The sequence below is a fragment of the Clupea harengus genome, chromosome 24 (genome assembly GCF_900700415.2).
Source record: "Clupea harengus chromosome 24, Ch_v2.0.2, whole genome shotgun sequence".
Lineage (NCBI taxonomy): Eukaryota > Metazoa > Chordata > Actinopteri > Clupeiformes > Clupeidae > Clupea > Clupea harengus.
Genome location: NC_045175.1, coordinates 14,324,077 through 14,344,239, shown reverse-complemented (window position 1 = coordinate 14,344,239; position 20,163 = coordinate 14,324,077). Strand labels below are relative to the sequence as shown.

The window sequence follows — 20,163 nt, the reverse complement described above, 5'->3', positions numbered from 1 at the left end:
TGACAGAAGGAGCAAGCTAGGTGAGGGTTTCCTGATGTTTATACTTTTATAAGATCTGATAAAGGAGTAGCATATAAGACAGGGGTCAGGAACCTTTTTATCTGGCAGAGCCATGCAAAAATAGTGATACAAAATTCAAGATTTGATGGTATATATTTTGTAGGTGAAATTGGTACCAGCCTCACATGGGAGGACCAGACTATGTAGGTAACTTACCCTGTGAGCAGGAGCCGGGTGAACGTGGGTGCAATTGTGTGTAAATTGTGATACCGTCTTTGCGAGGGCCACCAAGACACACTGGTGCTGTCCTTGCAACAGCAACAATATGTTGGTAATCTCACCTGATTAGACAGGCATCAACCATTCAACACAAAGGCAGATCAATTAAGTTGAACACCTAGGGGGCGCCACACAAAGTGTAGTGTCCTCCACGTGGTCAAAATAATGATAATCCACAAATCAGTCTCATTAAATATATCAGTCTCATAAAATATATTATGCTATCAATTTGGAACTCTGATTAATAATTAAATTAATAACTACAACCAAAGTTACCTTATTAATAGTATGGTTGAAGGTCATTGGAGTTCTGAATAGAAGAGGTTGGCAACGTCCATTCTTGTGTAACATTAAATAAACCAGCGTATATAATCAAAGTATTTATTTACACAATGATAAGAAAATAACACACAATATGTGATCTAGCTAAATGTAACTAACTAATGAATTCAAGGAGTGTGGGGATATGTAAGAGAGGGGAAGTGTGTGTGTGTGTGAGCCTGTGGGCTCGGGGTTGCGCTGTTAGGAGCTCGCCAGAAAGAATGTGTGTGTGTTCCTTTGTTTGATCACCGCAGTTCCGCGTGCATGTGTGTGCACGTACGCGAACATACATGTGATGTGGAAAAGGACGAGCCTATGTGCAGCGCGAAGTTTGAGTGTGTGTGGCTATGTGAAAGCCAATGTATATGTAATCATGCGCGATTAAGATGCCATGTTAGAAGAGGGAAATGGTTAGTGATGCATGCAAGACCCGATGTGTCGGAGAAGCAATCCTAATGATAACCCTTAGATGGTGTGGCGAAGCCAACCACCAACTAACAATGAAAATATATAACAGTTACGTTCAGTAAACAAAACAAAATAACACATGAACAATGGCATGTAAACAGTCTTATGCTTAGCCAAGTTGTGAATAGCTAGGATAGCTAAATGCCCAGTCGAAGTTTACCAGTCCTTTATGAAAAGGGTCGTGCTGGCGAGTCCGATGTTGAAACGGCAAAGAAGAGATGATGCTGTCCGTAGGTGGAGAAAGTTGTCCTTGCTGTGATGTCTGTTTCACTGGAGTTTAGGTCGGAGGATTTGACTGTTCGTTGCGTTGCAGTTTCCGCGAATCTGTTGCTGTTTCCTTTCTAATCTAGCTAGCAGGTCTAATGTTAGCTGCTTTCGCTAAACTTACTTCGTCTCACTTAGCAGTTCGTTGACTGAGAGATCTTAGGCGTGTGTCGGCAGTAAGAAGCGAGAGTGGTCTCTTTGTTGCGAGAGAACAAAGAGAGTTGTTCTTCACCATGTGCCGGCGATGCCGGAGTTGAGAGGAGGTCAAAGAGGCTTGCTCCTCGGTCGATGCCCGGAGGGAGAGATGAAGAGAGAGAACATCTGGAAAAGACGTTGCTTTTGTTCAAGCTAAAGGGGGCGTGGTTAACATTGCGTCAGGTTACACTTTTATGATAGGTAAAGTTGTACGTAAGTTCCGGGTGAAACCCTACGCAAGTTACTGATTGAAGTCAAACACAATGGACGAATTCCAGGTGTACCTACAATTTTATGCATATTTTAAATGTATGTTGTAAATTGTTAAACACATTCTTAAATAAGCAAAAATAATAATAATCCTAAGACTTTTATTTGAGATGTAGAGGTAGAGAAATAAATACAAAATTGACAGTGGATAAGGTGGGTAGAGAGCATTCTGTAGAACATATTGTAGAACAGCTTAGTTGGTATACAGTTTGCTAGTAGGTTACTATTACAAGGGTAGGTAGAGAAAACTATGTTGATGATGGCCATTGTTTACAGTGCAGGTAAAGGTAGCACAGAGTATGGGGTAGAATAAGTGCATAACAGTATGTCTAAGCATGTTGCAAACACAACATAAGGGTTAAGATTATCTAGATCAGCGGTCGGGAACTTCTTGCCTCTGGACCATATAACATTTACACAGGAAATCAAGTCAATTATATACATTTAATCATTGAATTTGAAAAGCTGACTGTAAGGGACCGAGGCGGTCACCCCACATTTTTGGGATGTGGCGACTGGACTGGGTGGTGTAGGTAGGATGAAGGGTGCAGGAGATGGTGGTTTTCATATACAAATATAAATATATTTATTTACAAGGGCCTAGGTTGATCCCAAAACATGTGCCTCACAAGTCAATTGGAGAATACAATTATATACATTTAATCATTGACAAAAAGGTAGCCATTCAGTGAAATAATTTGTTAATGCATCATTAAAATTAACATAATATAAAAAATAATACTCTGTAAATACTCACATGGCTCTTGGTAGGAGAAGGATTCTCCATCCCTGCTCTAGATTATCAGACAGAGTGAAGCTCTACAGCTGATCAGAACATTACCATTTTATTGTGTGAGAAGCAACAGTAGTGAAAAGTAAATGGATATTTGTGTCTGTAATGTCAATGATAAGTTGGCTGAAGCGATCACAAATTAAACTCAAATAAATCCAATGTGATTCATCATACATATGATACTAATATTTTTTTATGTTCATTTTTGATCACGATATACAGCTGATGAAGTCCTGAGTAGAGTTATAAAGAAGCATAAAGCCAGTCTGAAGAGGAAGTTTGAGAACATATCTGAAGGCATCATCAAACCAGGAGCTGAGACACCCCTCAATAAGATCTACACGGAGCTCTACATCACAGAGGGAGAGAGTGAAGGGGTGAATAAGGAACATGAGGTTTGGCAGGTAGAGTCAGCATCCAGAGCACAAACCACAGAAGACACACCAATCAACTGCAATGACATCTTCAAGCCCTTACCTGGACAGGAGAAGAACATCAGAACTGTGATGACCAAAGGTGTTGCTGGCATTGGAAAAACAGTCTCAGTGCAGAAGTTCATTCTTGATTGGATAGATGGGGTAGCCAATCAAAATGTAGACTTTATCTTTCCCATTCCTTTCCGTGAGCTGAATTTGGTCAGGAATGATCAGTATAGTCTTCACAAACTTCTGCTTGACTTCCATCCTGAACTGAAGGAGCTGAAGGATGGTGAAGAATACAACAACTGTCAGGTTGTGTTCATCTTTGATGGTTTGGATGAAAGTCGATTACCTCTGAATTTCCAACAGAACATGATATCTGATTTAAAACAAATATCATCAGTGGATGTTCTGATGACAAGCCTGATTCAGGGAACTCTGCTTCACGCGGCACACATTTGGATAACCTCACGACCAGCAGCAGCCAGTCAAATTCCTGCTCAGTGCATCGATCAGGTGACAGAAGTACGAGGGTTCAATGACCGACAGAAGGAAGAGTACTTCAGAAAGAGAATCAGTGATGAGAATCAGGCCGACAGAATCATCTCACACATTAAGGCATCCAGGAGTCTCCACATCATGTGCCACATTCCAGTCTTCTGTTGGATAGCAGCCACTGTACTTCAGCAGATGCTGGACAAGACTGAAGACATTCCCAAAACTCTGACTGACATGTTCATACACTACTTGCTCATCCAGACCAGAAGGAAGGATCAGAAGTATGAGAGTGGAACTGAGACAGAAGAAGAGACATATCTTAAAACTCAGAAAGAAATGTTACTGAAGCTTGGAGAACTGGCTTTCAATTATCTAGAAAATGGCAATCTGATGTTTTATGAGGAAGATCTGAGAAAGTGTGGCATTGATGTCAGTGAAGTCTCAGTATTCTCTGGCATGTGCAATGAAATCTTCAAGGAAGAATCTGTGTTTCACCAGAGGAAGGTCTACTGCTTCGTGCACCTGAGCATTCAGGAGTTTCTGGCAGCTGTGTTTGTGTTTCACTCTTATGTTACTGAGAACCTTGAGGCCCTAAAATCCCTCCTCAGTGAAGAACATGAACCCAGTCCTGTTTTAACATCTCTTCAATCAGTGCTGGGCTTACAATCTCATCATTTACATGTGTTACTTAAGAGTGCAGTGGATAAGGCTTTGAAGAGCAAAAATGGACACCTGGATCTTTTCCTTCGCTTCCTTATGGGCATCTCTCTGGAGAGCAATCAGATACTTTTGAAAGGTCTACTGAACCACAAACACAGCAGCTCAAAGAGCACCAAGGAAATATGTAAATACATTAAGAAGCTCAACAGGGAAGATCTCTCTCCTGAACGATGCATCAATCTTTTCCATTGCTTATTTGAAATGAACGATCATTCCATGCACAAAGAAATGACAAAATATCTGGAGTCACCGAAGAACATCAACCAGAAATTGTCCCCTGCTCACTGTTCAGCACTGGCCCACATACTTCTGATGTCTGAGGAGGTGCTGGATGAGTTTGACCTGAAGAAATACAACACATCAGATGAGGGACGCAGGAGACTGCTTCCTGCTGTGAGATGCTACAGAAAGTTACGGTGAGTTTCTGATGGAGATGGATAAACTTCGTTTTTCATTGTTATTTTTGACAAAATGTGTCAATGTCTACTGCTGATGATACTTACTGCTGTTGTGCAGCATGAAACATCTAAATATACCAGCAGATGCATAAATGTGTAGTCATAACATCGGAGAGTAATGTTCCATTTTCACTGCAGTATTTTGGTTGGGTTGATAACTTGGCATAAAATGTACATTACTGCATTATTTACCTTTTAGTGTAAGTGACACTTTTAGTAAGTCTGCCCTTTGATAACAGTAAAGTTAAAGCTATCATCCAAGTTTTTTTGTTGTTTCTTATTATTCCATGTTCACCAGTTAGAAGGTGTGTACAGATAGAGAGAAGAAAAGAACAGTATGAGAAATATATTTCATAATTTATAGTTATATGTTATATAACTAAATAAATGTGATGTTTTGAATATAAGCATTGGACATACAACATTTACTTGATTCTACATAACTTCAGGTATAAACCACGCCGTTCTATCTGAATACGGATACAGAGACAGATAATGTTGTTGGTTGAACAGAAGCAAATAATGACGTCTCTCTACAACACTAGTGTGTAGGTGTAGTGTGTACATGAATTAACTATGTAGTAGCATATTTGTCCGAACCCGGCCCGACCCGTCGGGTTCCGACGGGCTCGGGTCGGGTATCCATCTTCTAGTGTGTGTGTAGTAGGGATATATCTAAATAAGTTATTGAGGAAAGAAAAATGAATGCGATGGAAACAACCATTTTTTGCTGTATGTAGCCATCAGCCATAATGACGTTCTGTAATAGAATGGAATGGAATTTAATTCTGACTTAGCGTTCACTAACAACCAAACAAGTTTTTCATAGTTGAACGGCAAACTTATTTTGCTGTTTCTTATTATTCCATGTTCAAAGGTTAGAAGGCGGGGGGGGGGGCACAACAATTGCATTGTCAATTAATATTGGCATACAACATGCAATATTTGCTTGATTCTACATAACTTCAGGTATAAACCCTGCCCATCTATCTGAATACGGATACAGAGACGGATAATGTTGTTGGTTGAACAGATGCAGATAATGACGTCTCTGTACACCTCTAGTGTGTAGGTATAGTGTGCACATGAAATATGTAGTGGCATGACAGGGGTTGAAGCTCTTAATGGAACAGTATATGTCATGAATGTCATGTTAAATTTAGAAGTTCATTTTTAAAACCTAAGGAATTTGTTGGAGAAAAACTAAGTAGTAGTTTACATATGAATGAACTGAGACCTGTAGGGGAATGTATGTTGTTTGTTACTCCGTTTTACAGGCTGCTGTGGACATTAATATGAGGGAACTGTGAGGACTGTGGCAATATAGGGGTAGACCATGTTTGTGTATAAGTATGCCATTACTGTCATGTAAAATGTAGAAGTGTATTTAGAAATCTAAGGAAAAAACTCAGTCCCACTTCAACTGGAATATTTTCCCTCTAACCTTTCATTATACTGATTTCTCAGGACACCTTCAGACAGGCATTGCTTTTTTTATAATTTCAGAGTAATATTTGTCTTTTGTCACTATGTTTTGCAGACTTGCTGAATGCACAATCAAAGATAAGTCGTGTGGAATTGTGGCTACTGTTCTACAGTCACCAAACTCCCTGACAGAGCTGGATCTGGGTAACAATGACCTGGGAGATTCTGGAGTTCAGCTTCTCTCTAACGGACTGTGTAGTCCCCACTGCAAACTGCAGACATTGAGGTTGGTGTTATCCATGTCCTTATTGTCATGAATTTTCGGAGTAATTATGTAGCGCTTAACTATGATTTATTTTAGTTATATAAGCGTAGTGATAACCAGACTTCACTAACGTTGCAGACTGCTAATGGTGTATCTTTTTGTCTGCTTCCCTTCACATACGATTCTAACTCAATTTCCACTTGTTCTTTTTGTGTCTCTCATCCCTCTTAGAGTTTCTGCTGTTTTTTCCCATCCCTCCAACACCTCAAATAGAGGATGATGGATGAATGGGAAATATTTGAAAATCATTGAAAAAAAAAATATGAAAAATATAGGAAATAAACTCATTATCAAGTACTACAGTTAAAGTAGCATAACGGAACAATTGCTAATCGCTAACGATATGCTAGCGGCTAAAACTAACGAAATCTCTTGAAATGTGCTGACTTTGACATTATGACAAACTAGTTAGTCAACAACTGTCCTAATACAGTCAAACATCAAGCAAGTGCAACACACAAGACAAAGCAAGACGGCAAATAAGCTACTTACTAGTTCGGCAGACAGTAGAAAACGGGCGGCTTCAGGCAATCCTACATTTAGCAGTAATATGCCTACGGACCCTGGTATGGCAATGGTATGGCAATGGCACGGAGGCGATTCTCCATATTAAAAGTCATTGTAGCGCCCCAATTTTTTTAAAGCTGTTATTTTAAGGTAAAACTGCTTATCCTAACCCTAATCCTGATGTACAATTACTGCATAATGCCACTTTAAGCTTATAATTACCATGACAACATAACAGTGGAGTAACTGTTAACGTCACATTTTCTTGTAAATATACCAGTGAACATCTTACCCTGCCAACATCACTCTACTGGGGTGTGACATTAAATGTTCTTGTAGCCGGGATGGCCTTGCGGCGATGGAAAAGAAGTGGAGGCAGTGTCTCAGATGTTTTGTAGAAAAATGGCAAATGTTTAATGTCCGTGGTAGTAGGCAAAAACACCAGAATGGAAAAAAACTAAAAGAAACAAAAACTACAAACAGAAATTCTTAATAAATGAATAAGTCCCTAACAATTCAGCTCCAAAACTGCACAAGTAACTCTCAACAATCGTGAGTCAACTTTACACTTTGTCGCTCTTCAAACTAAACAATTTACCTTCGTCGTCAAAAAGGGTTGGGAAGTTGTTCCCTTCAGACTCATCTCTCTCAACACCTGTTCTGCGCCGGCATTTTATTTACCGGCCTGAACCATTGCATATATCACGGAAATCAATTAACACATATCCCAGACTTCAGACTTACTCTCAATCACATACATAACCAGGTTAACCCACTCTATTTACCTCAATAGTTATCACACATTACACACACCCCTCTTATCCCACCAACTTGGCGTGAGCACGTTTAACGTTCGATGGCCCCAGAGTTGAAAGGTCCTTCCCAACTTTCTATCCGGTCAATGATCCACCGCACAGAAAGCACTCTGTTACGGTCCAGCCCCGTACAAAGCCTGCCACGCGCCGAAGGGAAGGCTCTTCAGTCACCGTATGTCTGCGGTGTGTGTCTTCACGGATGCAGTCCTGATCACGGTGAAATCTGCTTGTGGTGTTCATGTGTAAATAAACTGTGTGCTCGTAGCCCGTGTTGTCTAGTGTGTTTATTTTCACCCTGGAATCTATTACCGTTGTGGTAACGGGCAGCTGCACCGTTACAGTTCTATAGACTGGTCAAATCTGTGCCACATAATTTACTAATCCTTCTACAGGCCCTGTCGCACCATAACGTTCTGAGAACTTTCGTGGCACGTTTTATTAACGTTGCACGCATTTGGCTATCGTAGTCAGTCGTTGGGTAGGGTAGACTGAGTACAGTTGATGCCCCCAAAATAACTTATGTGCGCAGCAATCCTGAGACGTGATTTTTAGTTTGGACATGCCTACTAACGTCCTCTTTGATCCCGGGAAAATTGAGCAACTAACCCATCTCTTGTACGAAGATATCGGCAAAAGTTTTTTCACCAAGGGAAGATCTTGATTTCTGATTCATTTCTACAATTAATATGTTATTAACCATACGTGATCAACAAACGCAACTTACATCATTGCAAATGTTATTCTGTGCACTATAAATCTACATATTCCATGCTATCATGTCATGCAAGGTCATTGCATAATCTAGTGAAAAGCGGAGTGGAGGGTATATATGCTTGCTTGAGCCCAGCATGAAGTAGATGTACTGAACTTGAACATAGCTGAGCACTGTTATAGCTGGTGCTGTTCCATGGCAGATGGATATGATATGAAGACTCTTGTGACATGGACAATGTGTGTGGATGTGGGGATGTTTTCTAATAATAAACATTGAGAAACACAAATTCAGTGTCAAATTTAAATCATTTATTTTAATAACATAAAACCCCAGGAATAACGCCCGTTATTTCGTAAATCACAGTAATAATAACAGTAAATCTTCATCCGAAGACATTGCTAGTGAAAGAGGCTTTGTATTCTTCTTACTTTCAGCAGCATTTATCATCTTCTTACTTGCAGCAGCGCTAGTAGCAGAAGCCCCCCTCACACCTTTTCGTCGTCTTGGCGGCATGATGTTCACCGTTCAGATCAACTTAATCCACTATGATTTTCCAGCGTTTTATACCCGTTTGACCATAAAACCCACACGCCAGCAAAACACTATTCTGTCATTATTCACACGTTAATCACATGCTCAACACGCTCGTCTAAGGTTGACTTGTCGTTTGTCGCGCACCAGTGATGCGTCACTTGGTCGCTGTCACATGCTCCTCATGCGTGAGTCCTACGCTAGTCATATGTCAGCAGTGGTGTCAAAAGTAAACACATTCGTTACTCAAGTAGAAGTATTGATACTGGAGTTTAAAAATACTCTGGTAAAAGTTGAAGTATCGACTTAACCTCTTTACTCAAGTAAAAGTAAAAAAGTACAGGCTCTAAAATGTACTTAAAGTATAAAAGTAAAAGTAACCTTAATACATTTTTTTTTTTTAAAACATTAACATTTAAAGCTAAACTAGTTGGACTTAATATAATTGACACGACTGTAAGAAATAGAAGCTTAATTTAATAGCTGATGAGTGCTACATGGAGCCCAAGACATGGTGAAAAATGTCATACAAAAATATAATAATGCTGTCAAAGACAACAAACTCGAAGAGCATGTTTTTCTCAAACTTTATTGGAATTCAAGTAGTCCTCGACCCCATTTGCACATTCATCTCTCATCAAGGGCCTTTGTAACTAGATTCATAGTCTTCGCATATTCTGCCAGAAATGCAAGCTCGACAGGAGTAAACCTGTTAAAATTACAAATAAAAAACTCAAAATGTCATATTTTTTTCATGGAACACCTTCAATTCAATAACAAACCAATTATGTAATGCTAATCATCTGTGCTGAGGGTTAGTAAATATACTGTATATATAGTGTTTTATAGCTTTTCAATTCAAAGTGAAAGAATATAGATATAGTTCAGCTTTAAAAATTAAAAGGGGCAGGTATATGTAGGGGTACACCCAGAGTGTGGACATATTTCTGTCTGCCGCCCCTGCGATTACGTTGGGACGTCAATCATAAGTTCCACAACATATAGCACCACAGAACTTGGCCGTAGGTTCAGCCAATCAGTGCCTGGAAAGGTGGTGCACTGGCTAATGGAGAGAGAGGAGGGGGCGGGACAAGCGGCAGACGGAGAATGACGAGAGAGAAGATGGCGGCGCCCGTAGAGCTCCCACGTTATTGTGAGTGAATAATAGAAAGACAAGTCAGTTAATTGTAGGTTTAGCGCTAAGTTTATTAAGTTTGTTAGTGTCCGTGTTACGGAATAATTACGGTTGAAGTGAAGAAGGAGTCTACACCACCAGCACTGAAGATCACCCGGTGTCGCTGTCAAAAAGTATAGCACGTTGTAGTGTGAGGCGGAATGTCCTCGCTAGTTAGTGAAGTGTTAAACATTTAGAAGCAAGCTCGTCGCCAACGTCGGAGACTTCACCAGGCCAGGGAACTTGGACAGCTAGCCGTTTCGCCACTACAGCCCTTGATGTGCCCGCAGCTCACTTGCCCTCTCCCTCTCCCTCTCCCACGCCACTGACAGACGGTGTGGTTCGTGAGTATTACCCTGCCACATGTGACTCCATATTGTCAACGAGCAGCAAAGTGTCCGGGACGGTAATGTCCGATTTGGGAACAGTTCAATACACTTTGAGGACCGTGGCTCGACCATTTTGAACTGAACATGCAAAACAGTGAACTGCAGTGAACATCATACTGAATGTGGAAAACATTGGACTTTGATTGTGAAATATGTTTATTGTGCAAAACGATCTTCTGTTATGGGTTTGAATGATGTAATTGTATGTCTTTGCATTTAATTTAGTTATTAACCCACAGTGGATTCAGTGTATGTTGGCACGGGGCATTGGTATTTTGTGTTCTGGTTATTGTGCCCTTTTTAGTTAGACGAACTCACCGGTGAGTAGGACAGGTGTGTCTGTTAGAGTATTGTCATGAGCAGGGTGGGAAGTGTTTCAGTGTGAAATAATTGTTCTAAACTAATTAAATAATACATTTAATGTAACTTTTTCCTATGGTTAGTTCCACCTGTTACATATACATGGGTATTTTTTGTCGCATTCAAACCAACAGGACAGCTCAAAACAAATGTGACACTGAATTGTTTTGGCGTGATACAATTTTCAGTTATCTCCCAGGACAATCACAAGCCTAACTAACACATTTCCTGTGGGAAACACTGATACATAAACTGAATATTAAATAGCCTTATATTAGCTTACTACTGTGCAGTGGCATTTCTACATTAGGGGCACGTGCCCCACCAGATCCCCATGGCGCTGTTTTGCAGAAAGCTCAATCTGTGCTTTGTGGCAAAATATATCTTTATTTGATTTAATATGCATAGTAGCGTGAATGTGTGTGTGAGAATAAGCTTGACTCACAAGCATTATAGTCCTGTTTTGGAGTAATTTGATTCATGTGTGTTTCTGTCTGTGTGCTTGCTCTGTGAAATGCTGCTCTCCGCTGTCCTTCTCTGCTCTGTGGGCTACGGTGCAAGCTTAAGACCGTTGCCATGGAAACATAAATGAGCGTGAACCACACAGGCCAAAGATAACATTGGGAGATGGGGCACTATCAGATGTGCCCCAAGAAATCTGCCTAGCAACTCAACTCGAATATTGCGAAAACCGCGAGAACTGTACCCTGTGACCAAGAAAAAAAAACAATAGTCAGATCATATCAGACAGACCAATGCCAGTAACGTTACTGCTAGTTAGCTATCGCTAGTTTTTGAGTATCTTGGAAGTTTTAATTCAGACTACAATGAGGAATGTAGACTATTTTTGTGAGGTGACATGACCTCATACAAAATTGCCCCACCAGAAATGTCAGGCTAAAATCGACACTGCTACTGTGTAGTACATTTTAGATCGTGGTAGTGAATTAGCCTACAGCTTATTTGTCAAACATCACAGAGAGCTAACTAGGTTAACCTGTAACTTAGGATCCTTCAGTAGGCAACTGCTAGCAAGCAAACTAAGGCATGTTGGCATGTTCCTCTGCTAGCCAAGCTGTCGCAAGCATTGTAAATCGACCATTATTATAATAATAATAAAACAGAGCTTACCTCTACATGTTTTGAATGGCAAAAGTACGTGGTTCTTGGGTTTGAAAAGTTATTTTTGCTCCCGACGATTTCTAACAATTCTTTGAGGTAGGGCCAGGGATGTGGAACGTTTTGCTGTTCTCCATCGCCACTACTGTCTTGCGTCTTCAGACCCTTCAGACATCTCGCCAGACATCTCGCCTCTTTTGTCTTGTTTTGCGTCATGCGTAAAGAAGATGGATAGCCTAACCAATGAGTGTTATGGGTTTCTATGCTTCATCCAATTACGCTCAAAATCAGTATATCTGAAAAGGCGCCATTGATCTGTATTGGATGGCGCACATTTGAAACTTTTGAAATAAAACCGGAACCAAGAGTAACGAGCCTGTTTTAAAAATGTAAGGAGTAGAAAGTACAGATACTTGTGTTAAAATGTAAGGAGTAAAAAGTTGCCAGAAAAATAAATACTTGAGTAAAGTAAAGATACCTAAAAATTCTACTTAGGTACACTAAAGAAGTATTTGTACTTTGTTACTTGACACCTCTGTGCGTCAGTCCTACGCTATTCTTTCTCTTGATTGGTGTTTGGTTTTTAATGATTTTATCTCACCTCATCTACAAAGAATCATGTAGCCTGTCTCTCAGTGAGGCCTACTGTAACAAAGTATGTAGGTGTAAGTATCTGGTGAAGTGTATCTATGCAGTGAATAGCGTTGTGCCATGGTAACTATCAGTGAAGGAAACATATGGCTTTTTGCATTTATATGTGTGTGTGTGTGTGTGTGTGAGAGTGTGTGTGTGTGTGTGTAGTAGGGATATATCTCAATACATTATTGAGGAAATGAAAAATAATGCAATGGAAACAAATGTTATTTGCTATATGTAGCCATCAGCCATAACGGAGTTCTCGAATAGAATGGAATTGAATTCTGACTTAGGTTCCTATAACACCCAACCAAGTTTTTCATGGTGGAACGCCAAACTTTGTTTGTTGTTTCCTATATGTCAATATTAAATCAAGTTGATGTTTTGAAAGCACAACAATTGGATTCTCAATGAATATTAGCATAGAACACACAATATTTGCTCGATTCTACATAACTTCAGGTATAAACCACGCCGTTCTATCTGAATGATAGATAATGTTGTTGGTTGAACAGATGCAGATAATGACGTCTCTCTACAAGACTAGTGTGGAGGAATAGTGTGCACATGAATGAACTATGTACTGGCATGACAGGGGTTGAAGCTCTTAATGGAACAGTATTTGTCATGAATGTCATGTTAAATTTAGAAGTTCATTTTTAAAACCTAAGCAATTTGGTGGAGAAAAACTAAAGTAGTATACACATGAATGAACTGAAACCTGTAGAGGAATGTATGTTGTGTGTGTTACTCCTTTTTACAGGCTGCCGTGGACATTAATATGAGGGAACTGTGAGGACTGTGGCAATTTAGGCGTACACCGTGTTTGTGTATTAGTATGCCATTTCTGTCATGTAAAATGTAGCAGTGCATTTAGAAATCTAAGGGAAAAATCAGCCTCATTTCAACTGGAATTGTGTTCCTCTAACCTTTCATTATATTGATATAAACTCAGCACCACTTCAATTGGATTTTTACTTGTCTGCACCCATCAATTATGTTGATTTATCAGGACATGATAAGAAAGGCTTATTTTTCATTTCTGAGTAATATTTTGTCGTTTGTTGTTCTGTTTTGCAGACTTGCTGAATGCACACTCACAGACAAGTGCTGTGGAATTGTGGCTATTGTTCTACAGTCACCAAACTCCCTGACAGAGCTGGACCTGGGTAACAATGACCTGGGAGATTCTGGAGTTCAGCTCCTCTCTAATGGACTGCGTAGTCGCCACTGCAAACTGCAGACATTAAGGTTGGTGTTATATATGTCCTTATTGTCATGAATTCTCTGATAATTTATGTAGCTCTTAGAAAATGAGGGCTATTCATATGATAAATGCATGGTAAATCTGCAATCGCTATTGGGTCATGACGTAAGAAGAACACCTGAGAACATCCCGTTTCATCAGTAAACATGTCCACAAGTTGGGTTGTTTTCATACTTCATATAGTACTGATGATGGTGAGGACAAACATATCCACTTTGAGCTTCGCCATGAACCATGTGAAATAATTGTGAACTCAATATTGATTAAAAAAAAGCGTGATTTGCCATAATCAAGCAGCCCTACTATATTGTCCAGCATGGAAAGAAGGAGAGAGTAGAGGCGTTACCCCTATCATAGGATTGATAGAGGTGGGAGATTCTGGAGTTCAACTTCTCTGTAAGGGACTGTCTAGTCACCACTGCAAACTACAGACAGTGAGTTTGGTGTTGAGTATTTCTCATAGTCATGATTTTCCTGATTAGTTATAAAAACCATGACAGCATAACACTAGAACATAAACTGTTCATCACATTTTCTTGCACAAGTGAGCGTGGAGACACCCTCCAAGTGTGTTGCTCAGAGAATGGTCTAGTTGACAATAAGAAGGTGCTGGCATTTATACCAGTCAGTCATATAGTAAAATACAGGGGAGTGGTGACACTACCTCTTGGGGAAGGAGTTCAAATGCATACAGGAGAACCTGAATCCTCGCAAACTTCATTTGAATGCTAATGAACATGGTGTCCATGTTTGAAACAGAGGGCCTCATTTACTAACATTTGCGAGCGCAGCGTAATCAGCGACTTTGCCAAACCACATACAGCGTACAATGGGTTTCCGCATTTTGCGTAGTATTTATCAAACAAGAACCTCGTCGCATAATCAGCACCTTACTCCACCCTCTAGTGTTAATAGCGCGCCGCTAAAAGACGGGAGAATGGACCTGCATGTTCCTGCCACCATGGATGATGAGTTAAAATTAGAATTAGAGCTTTTCGGTTCACAAGGTTACAGCAAACTTAGACCCCTGTCCACACTTCGTTCAGGGGTAACAGAGGTTTAATACGCTGACGTTGCCATGACACTGGGGGTAGCTTGTGCTTGAGAGGCTCTAATGTCAAAATAAACATGGAAGGTGACATGAATATGCTGCTCTGTCTCTACAATTTACATAGTTTAGTTAGTGTACTTCACGTACAAGTACTTTTCCTGAATAGATACACGTTATTCCTATGCAGAAGGCGAGCACTGTACTCTGTGTGCTTGAACGATGGGTGGAAAAGAAAAGAATACGGTTTAAACCCTACATGGAGTGGCGATTCTGGGTAAGACCTGGCCGCCAGCTGTTGGGACAATTTGTTATATGCCTAATATTAAATGATATATCAAATATAAACATTTAAACAAATAACATTTAAGATGTACGTATTTTATTTTTTATTAATTGTGTCAAATATCTCGCACGCACATAGTTTTCATTTATTAGCTGATATGTCATGCTAAAACACCACTTGTTTCTTTACAGACCTGGTTTGACCTGAAATCAGAGACGTGAAGTTTTAGTAAATAGTAAATAGGAATACATAATTAGGCGCACTTTACGCATCTCCTCCCATCTCTTTTGCGATGAACACCCACTTTCCCTTATACCCTCCCACCAGCGGGCAATCTGCGTTTTTACTCATGTGTGCCGCCCTTTGTTAATACGGTTCCATGTCTTTACCCAGTAAATCAAGCCCAGAGTGCAGAGAACACAAACAGGAATATGGGTTACAGATTTAGAAAATAAAAAAATGATATAAGTCACTTCAGTTCATCTGTGACACAACAGGAAAACAGTAATTTATGTACTGAAGAGATATTATGCTGATAGGGAGCTTTTTCAGTTTAGCTTGGAGAATGAAGTAGTGTGTACTATTTCACTGGGTATCTCCTTCTCTGTCTCCATTTTACACCTGTCCCTGAATAGTTTTTAGATTATATCACATTTTACAACTCTCTCTCTTTCTCTCTGTTAGGCTCTCTGATTGTCTCATCTCAGAAAAGGGTTGTATTTGTCTGGCTTCAGCTCTGTCTTCAAACCCCTCCCACCTAAAAGAGCTGGATCTGAGCTACAATCATCCCGGAGAATCAGGACTGAAGCTGTTATCTGTTATACTGGAGGATCCTGTCTGTAAACTGGAGAAGCTTAAGTAAGCGTAGAAAGAAATCCCAATGTTGTACTTTTCTGCATTATTCGTGTGAGATCAAATCAGTTTCTTCATACCTAGTGTAGTAATAGATTTGCAAAGATGTATTTACATACAGTAGCTACTTTATCAACTTAGATGTAGGTTCACTTCTTTGACACAGCGTCCAATATTGCAAATATGAATTTAAATAGAATTTTTGAATGATGTGAGGATTGGGAAGGTGGTACGCAGGTGTGAAAGAAATGTTTCTTTTTAATTATTATCATGTGTGTTAGTTGGATATTAGTTAGTTAGTTAAATGGAAGACTAAGCTCTTTCCATTGTTCTGTGAGAGGAAGTTTGAAACTGTGAGGACAGATGGGGAGGAGATTGGAATTCAGAGGTGTCATGAGATGTTTAGGTTAAGACTGATTTATTGTTGTAAGTCGATGGTCAGGGTTTTTTGAGGGTCTTAGGTAAACATTCTTATCTCTGGGTAACCAGCACGAGAGGACACAACCATGGGAGTGTCATGTCTTTGTTCTGTGATATTTTCTTTCCATAAAGGCTGTTTTATTTCACCAGAGAGTCAGTGTATGTGGGAACAGCGGTCTGGAACCAATGCAATCCTCTTTGCCAGAGTAAAAGTTTGTTATTTATTATATTCTTGGTTGTGTGAGTCTTAATTCTGAGGTTAATACAGTCCAGATAAAGGGTGAAAAAATCCCTAACAGCAGGTAAGTGGACTCCAAAGGAATCCAGAAGTCCAAAGCAATTATATGGTAGCAAAGGGATTAGTCAATGAATAGGCAGTTGGTAAAGGTAAAAACTAGTCCAAATTAGGCAAGAAATAAGCAACATAGGCATAAAGAACTATATTTACTCTACATCTTCCTGATTCCTTTGTTCCTTGTGTCTCTGGTGTCAAAGGTCAAGGTCCATCTCAACCTGACTGCCTTCCTTCACATAATTAAACTAAGAGCACCAGTGCAAAATACAACAGCATAAAATGCAATCAAATATTCACCAGTGCTCCTATAGCCATTTGAATTAGTGATTCATCAGATATAACATTCCTCTGACAGTAATACATATTCATCTTTCCTTAAATTATCATTTAGTTCATCTATTAACTATTAACTATTCAAATGAAAAAAAATGGCAGATCTTATCTGTTTTAAAAGAGTATATGTGTGACCGTCTGTTTCTGTTACAGAACTGACCATGCTTCTGGAAACAGAGCACGACCACGTTTGCTGAGATGTAAGTCTTAATAGTTAATTCAGTAACACAGACATCTGTTCTGTGTGTTCAGTCTGTAGTCTGTCTTCACTGAGTGTTATGCCTGTTGTAGCTGTTACCACTAAACACTTCACAATGATGCACACCAATGGATGTGTGTGTGTGTGTGTGTGTGTGTGTGTCAGGGTCACTGCAATTAATGAGCCCAAGTCTTTAATTTCCAATGTCAAATAATTTGGGAAGTGTTCAGCTGTTAATAAATCTAGAAAGTAAGATTAAGATGTTTACAAAGCATCTTTAACACTTCTCATAGGACAGTAAGGGGTGGGGATGCATCCAAATGCGTTATTTGGGAAAGCACAGATAATGCGATGTAAATAGATTATTTCGCCCCAAAATTGTTCATTAGTGTAAAAAAAAGTAAATTCTATGACTTCACATCAGGGCATCAACTATGAGCTACTATGTTTCTTCAGATCAATTCATATCATCATTGCTACGAACTTCAGGCGACTGAGAGACATGAATGGATAGCGTTTATTGGAAACAGCCAGTACAGGGGGAAACAGGGGAAATAACGGGGAGAACCCAAAAGCAGAACTGGTAAAATAACGCTCAGAAGATAAAGTCCATATACACAAAATTTAGTAGTTCAAGTCCAACAAAACTCAAAGCTCAGGATTTTTAATATTAAATAGGGAAAGAATTGGGAAAACAAGGAACAGGAGCTAGGGAGAGAACGCAGATAATTAAAATCACCTGTAAGTCGGAGAGGAAGAACGATCGTGGGAGTTGAAGCTGGAGTTTAGTCCTTTCAAAACGAGGCCAGACAGGGAAGTGAGGGGAGTGAGGAGTTTATATAGTGGAGAGAGTGACAGGTTCAGGCAATCAGAGGACTGGGAAGGTGACTGAGGCAGGTGAGTTGAATCAGGAGGGGGCGTGGCAGGAGCACGGGGGCGTGGCGGGAGCAGGGCTGAGCACTGGCGTGACAATCATATACCACAAGATAAAAAAGCAACATATGACATTGTTTTCACTATTTAGTCATTTCATTTACTACAAATTATTGAAAAGAGTTGAAAACACCCACCTATTCAGCGTTTAACTGAAAAGGGGTCAATTTCATGTGCTGTTTTCTTTTAAACCCCTAAACATATACATCAGCTGTGGATTTTAGCTCTATCTGTTCATTTCTTCCATTTAAAAAAAAATATGTTTAAATATGTTTAAATATTATAATCATTTATTTACCTATATTTTGTCTTCTTTATTTATCACAAAAAGTGAATACAATAATATGTACAGACAAGCATTGTTAAAAATTACCAACTCGCCGTGTTCGTGTGTACAAAAGGCAGATCCGAAAAAAATAATTGCCTGTTTTCGGCTTATCCCGTTTCCATGTGGCCGGGCCCTAAAACTACGTCTCTAATCCCTGCCCTTGCTGACGTTTTAACACCCTTCTCATTGGCTACCCCTTTTGTGTGTAAATGTGTGGTGTGGTGTGTTTGGAGTGTGTTTGGAGTGTGAGGTAGTGTGTGTGTGTAATGCTGTGCTGTGTTTGGAATTTCTAGCAGTGTATGTGTGTGCGTATTGGTGTACTGTGTTTGGAATGTAATGTGTCTGTGTGTATTGTTGTGCTGGGTTAGGAAGGTGTTTTTGAGAGTGTGTGTGTGTGAGTGTGTGTATGTGATTCAGTGTATTGTGTAAGGAATATGTAAGTGTGTGTGTGTGTGTGTGTGTGTGTGTGTGTGTGTTTGTATGTACTGGTGAGTTGAGTTTTAAATATGTAGCTGTGTGTTGTGTTTGGAAAAGTAAGTTATGTGTATGTCTATTGGTGTGCAGTGTCTGGAATGTGAAATAAAGAGTGAGTTTGTGTGTGTGTATTTATGTGTGTGTTAGTGTGTGTATTTATGTGTGTATGAGTTTATGTGTGTGTGTGTGTGTGTGTGTGTGTGTGTGTTAGTCAGCAGCAGCTGTCACTCCCCATATTCTGATTATGTTGTTCTCTCCTCTGTCCTCTCCTCTTGTCTGCAGATGCTTGTGAGCTCACACTGGACCCAAACACAGCATACAGACATCTCTATCTCTCTGAGGGGAACAGAAAGGTGACATGGGTGTATACGAGGAAGCCGTATCCTGACCACCCAGAGAGATTTGATTTGTGGTCTCAGGTGTTGTGTAGAGAGGGTCTGTCTGGACGCTGTTACTGGGAGGCTGAGTCGAGTGGGCGTGGGGCTGATATATCTGTGGCGTATAAAAGCATCAAGAGGAAAAGGAGGAGTGATGACAGTCTGCTGGGACGTAATGACAAGTCCTGGAGTTTTTCTCACACTTACTCTGCCTGGCACAATAAAGAACACACTGTCATACCTGTCCCCTCCTCCCGCTCCAGAAGAGTAGGAGTGTACCTGGACTGGCCGGCCGGCTCTCTGTCCTTCTACAGCGTCTCCTCTGACACACTCACCCACCTTCACACGTTCCACTCCACATTCACTGAGCCCCTCTATCCAGGGTTTGGGCTTTATCATGCCTCCTCATTGACCCTGTGCCAGATCACATGACCTCCCCATGCTGCAGGGACACAGGAGTCACCCACTCTCCGCACCTCCAGCATTGCTTGGAGCACACCGCTCTCCTACCACCGTCAACCGGTGAAGGTCTTCTCTATTTATTCTCTCGCAACAAAGAGACCACTCTCACTTCTTACGCCCCACACACACCTAAGATCTCTCGGTCAACGAACTGCTAAGTGAGACGAAGTAAGTTTAGCGAAAGCAGCTAACATTAGACCTGCTAGCT

General features: G+C 40.2%; 1 protein-coding gene across 1 annotated transcript; it reads left to right on the top strand.

The window, feature by feature from the left end:
• Nucleotides 1-2,808: 2,808 nt before the first annotated feature.
• Nucleotides 2,809-19,925, top strand: LOC105894088 (NACHT, LRR and PYD domains-containing protein 3-like; the record flags this gene model as incomplete). Its single annotated transcript, XM_042703500.1, has 6 exons — nucleotides 2,809-4,643; nucleotides 6,205-6,396; nucleotides 13,762-13,932; nucleotides 15,967-16,140; nucleotides 19,207-19,216; nucleotides 19,407-19,925. Coding segments are annotated over 6 exons (2,901 nt in total), but the record flags the coding sequence as incomplete, so codon positions are not given.
• Nucleotides 19,926-20,163: the final 238 nt, after the last annotated feature.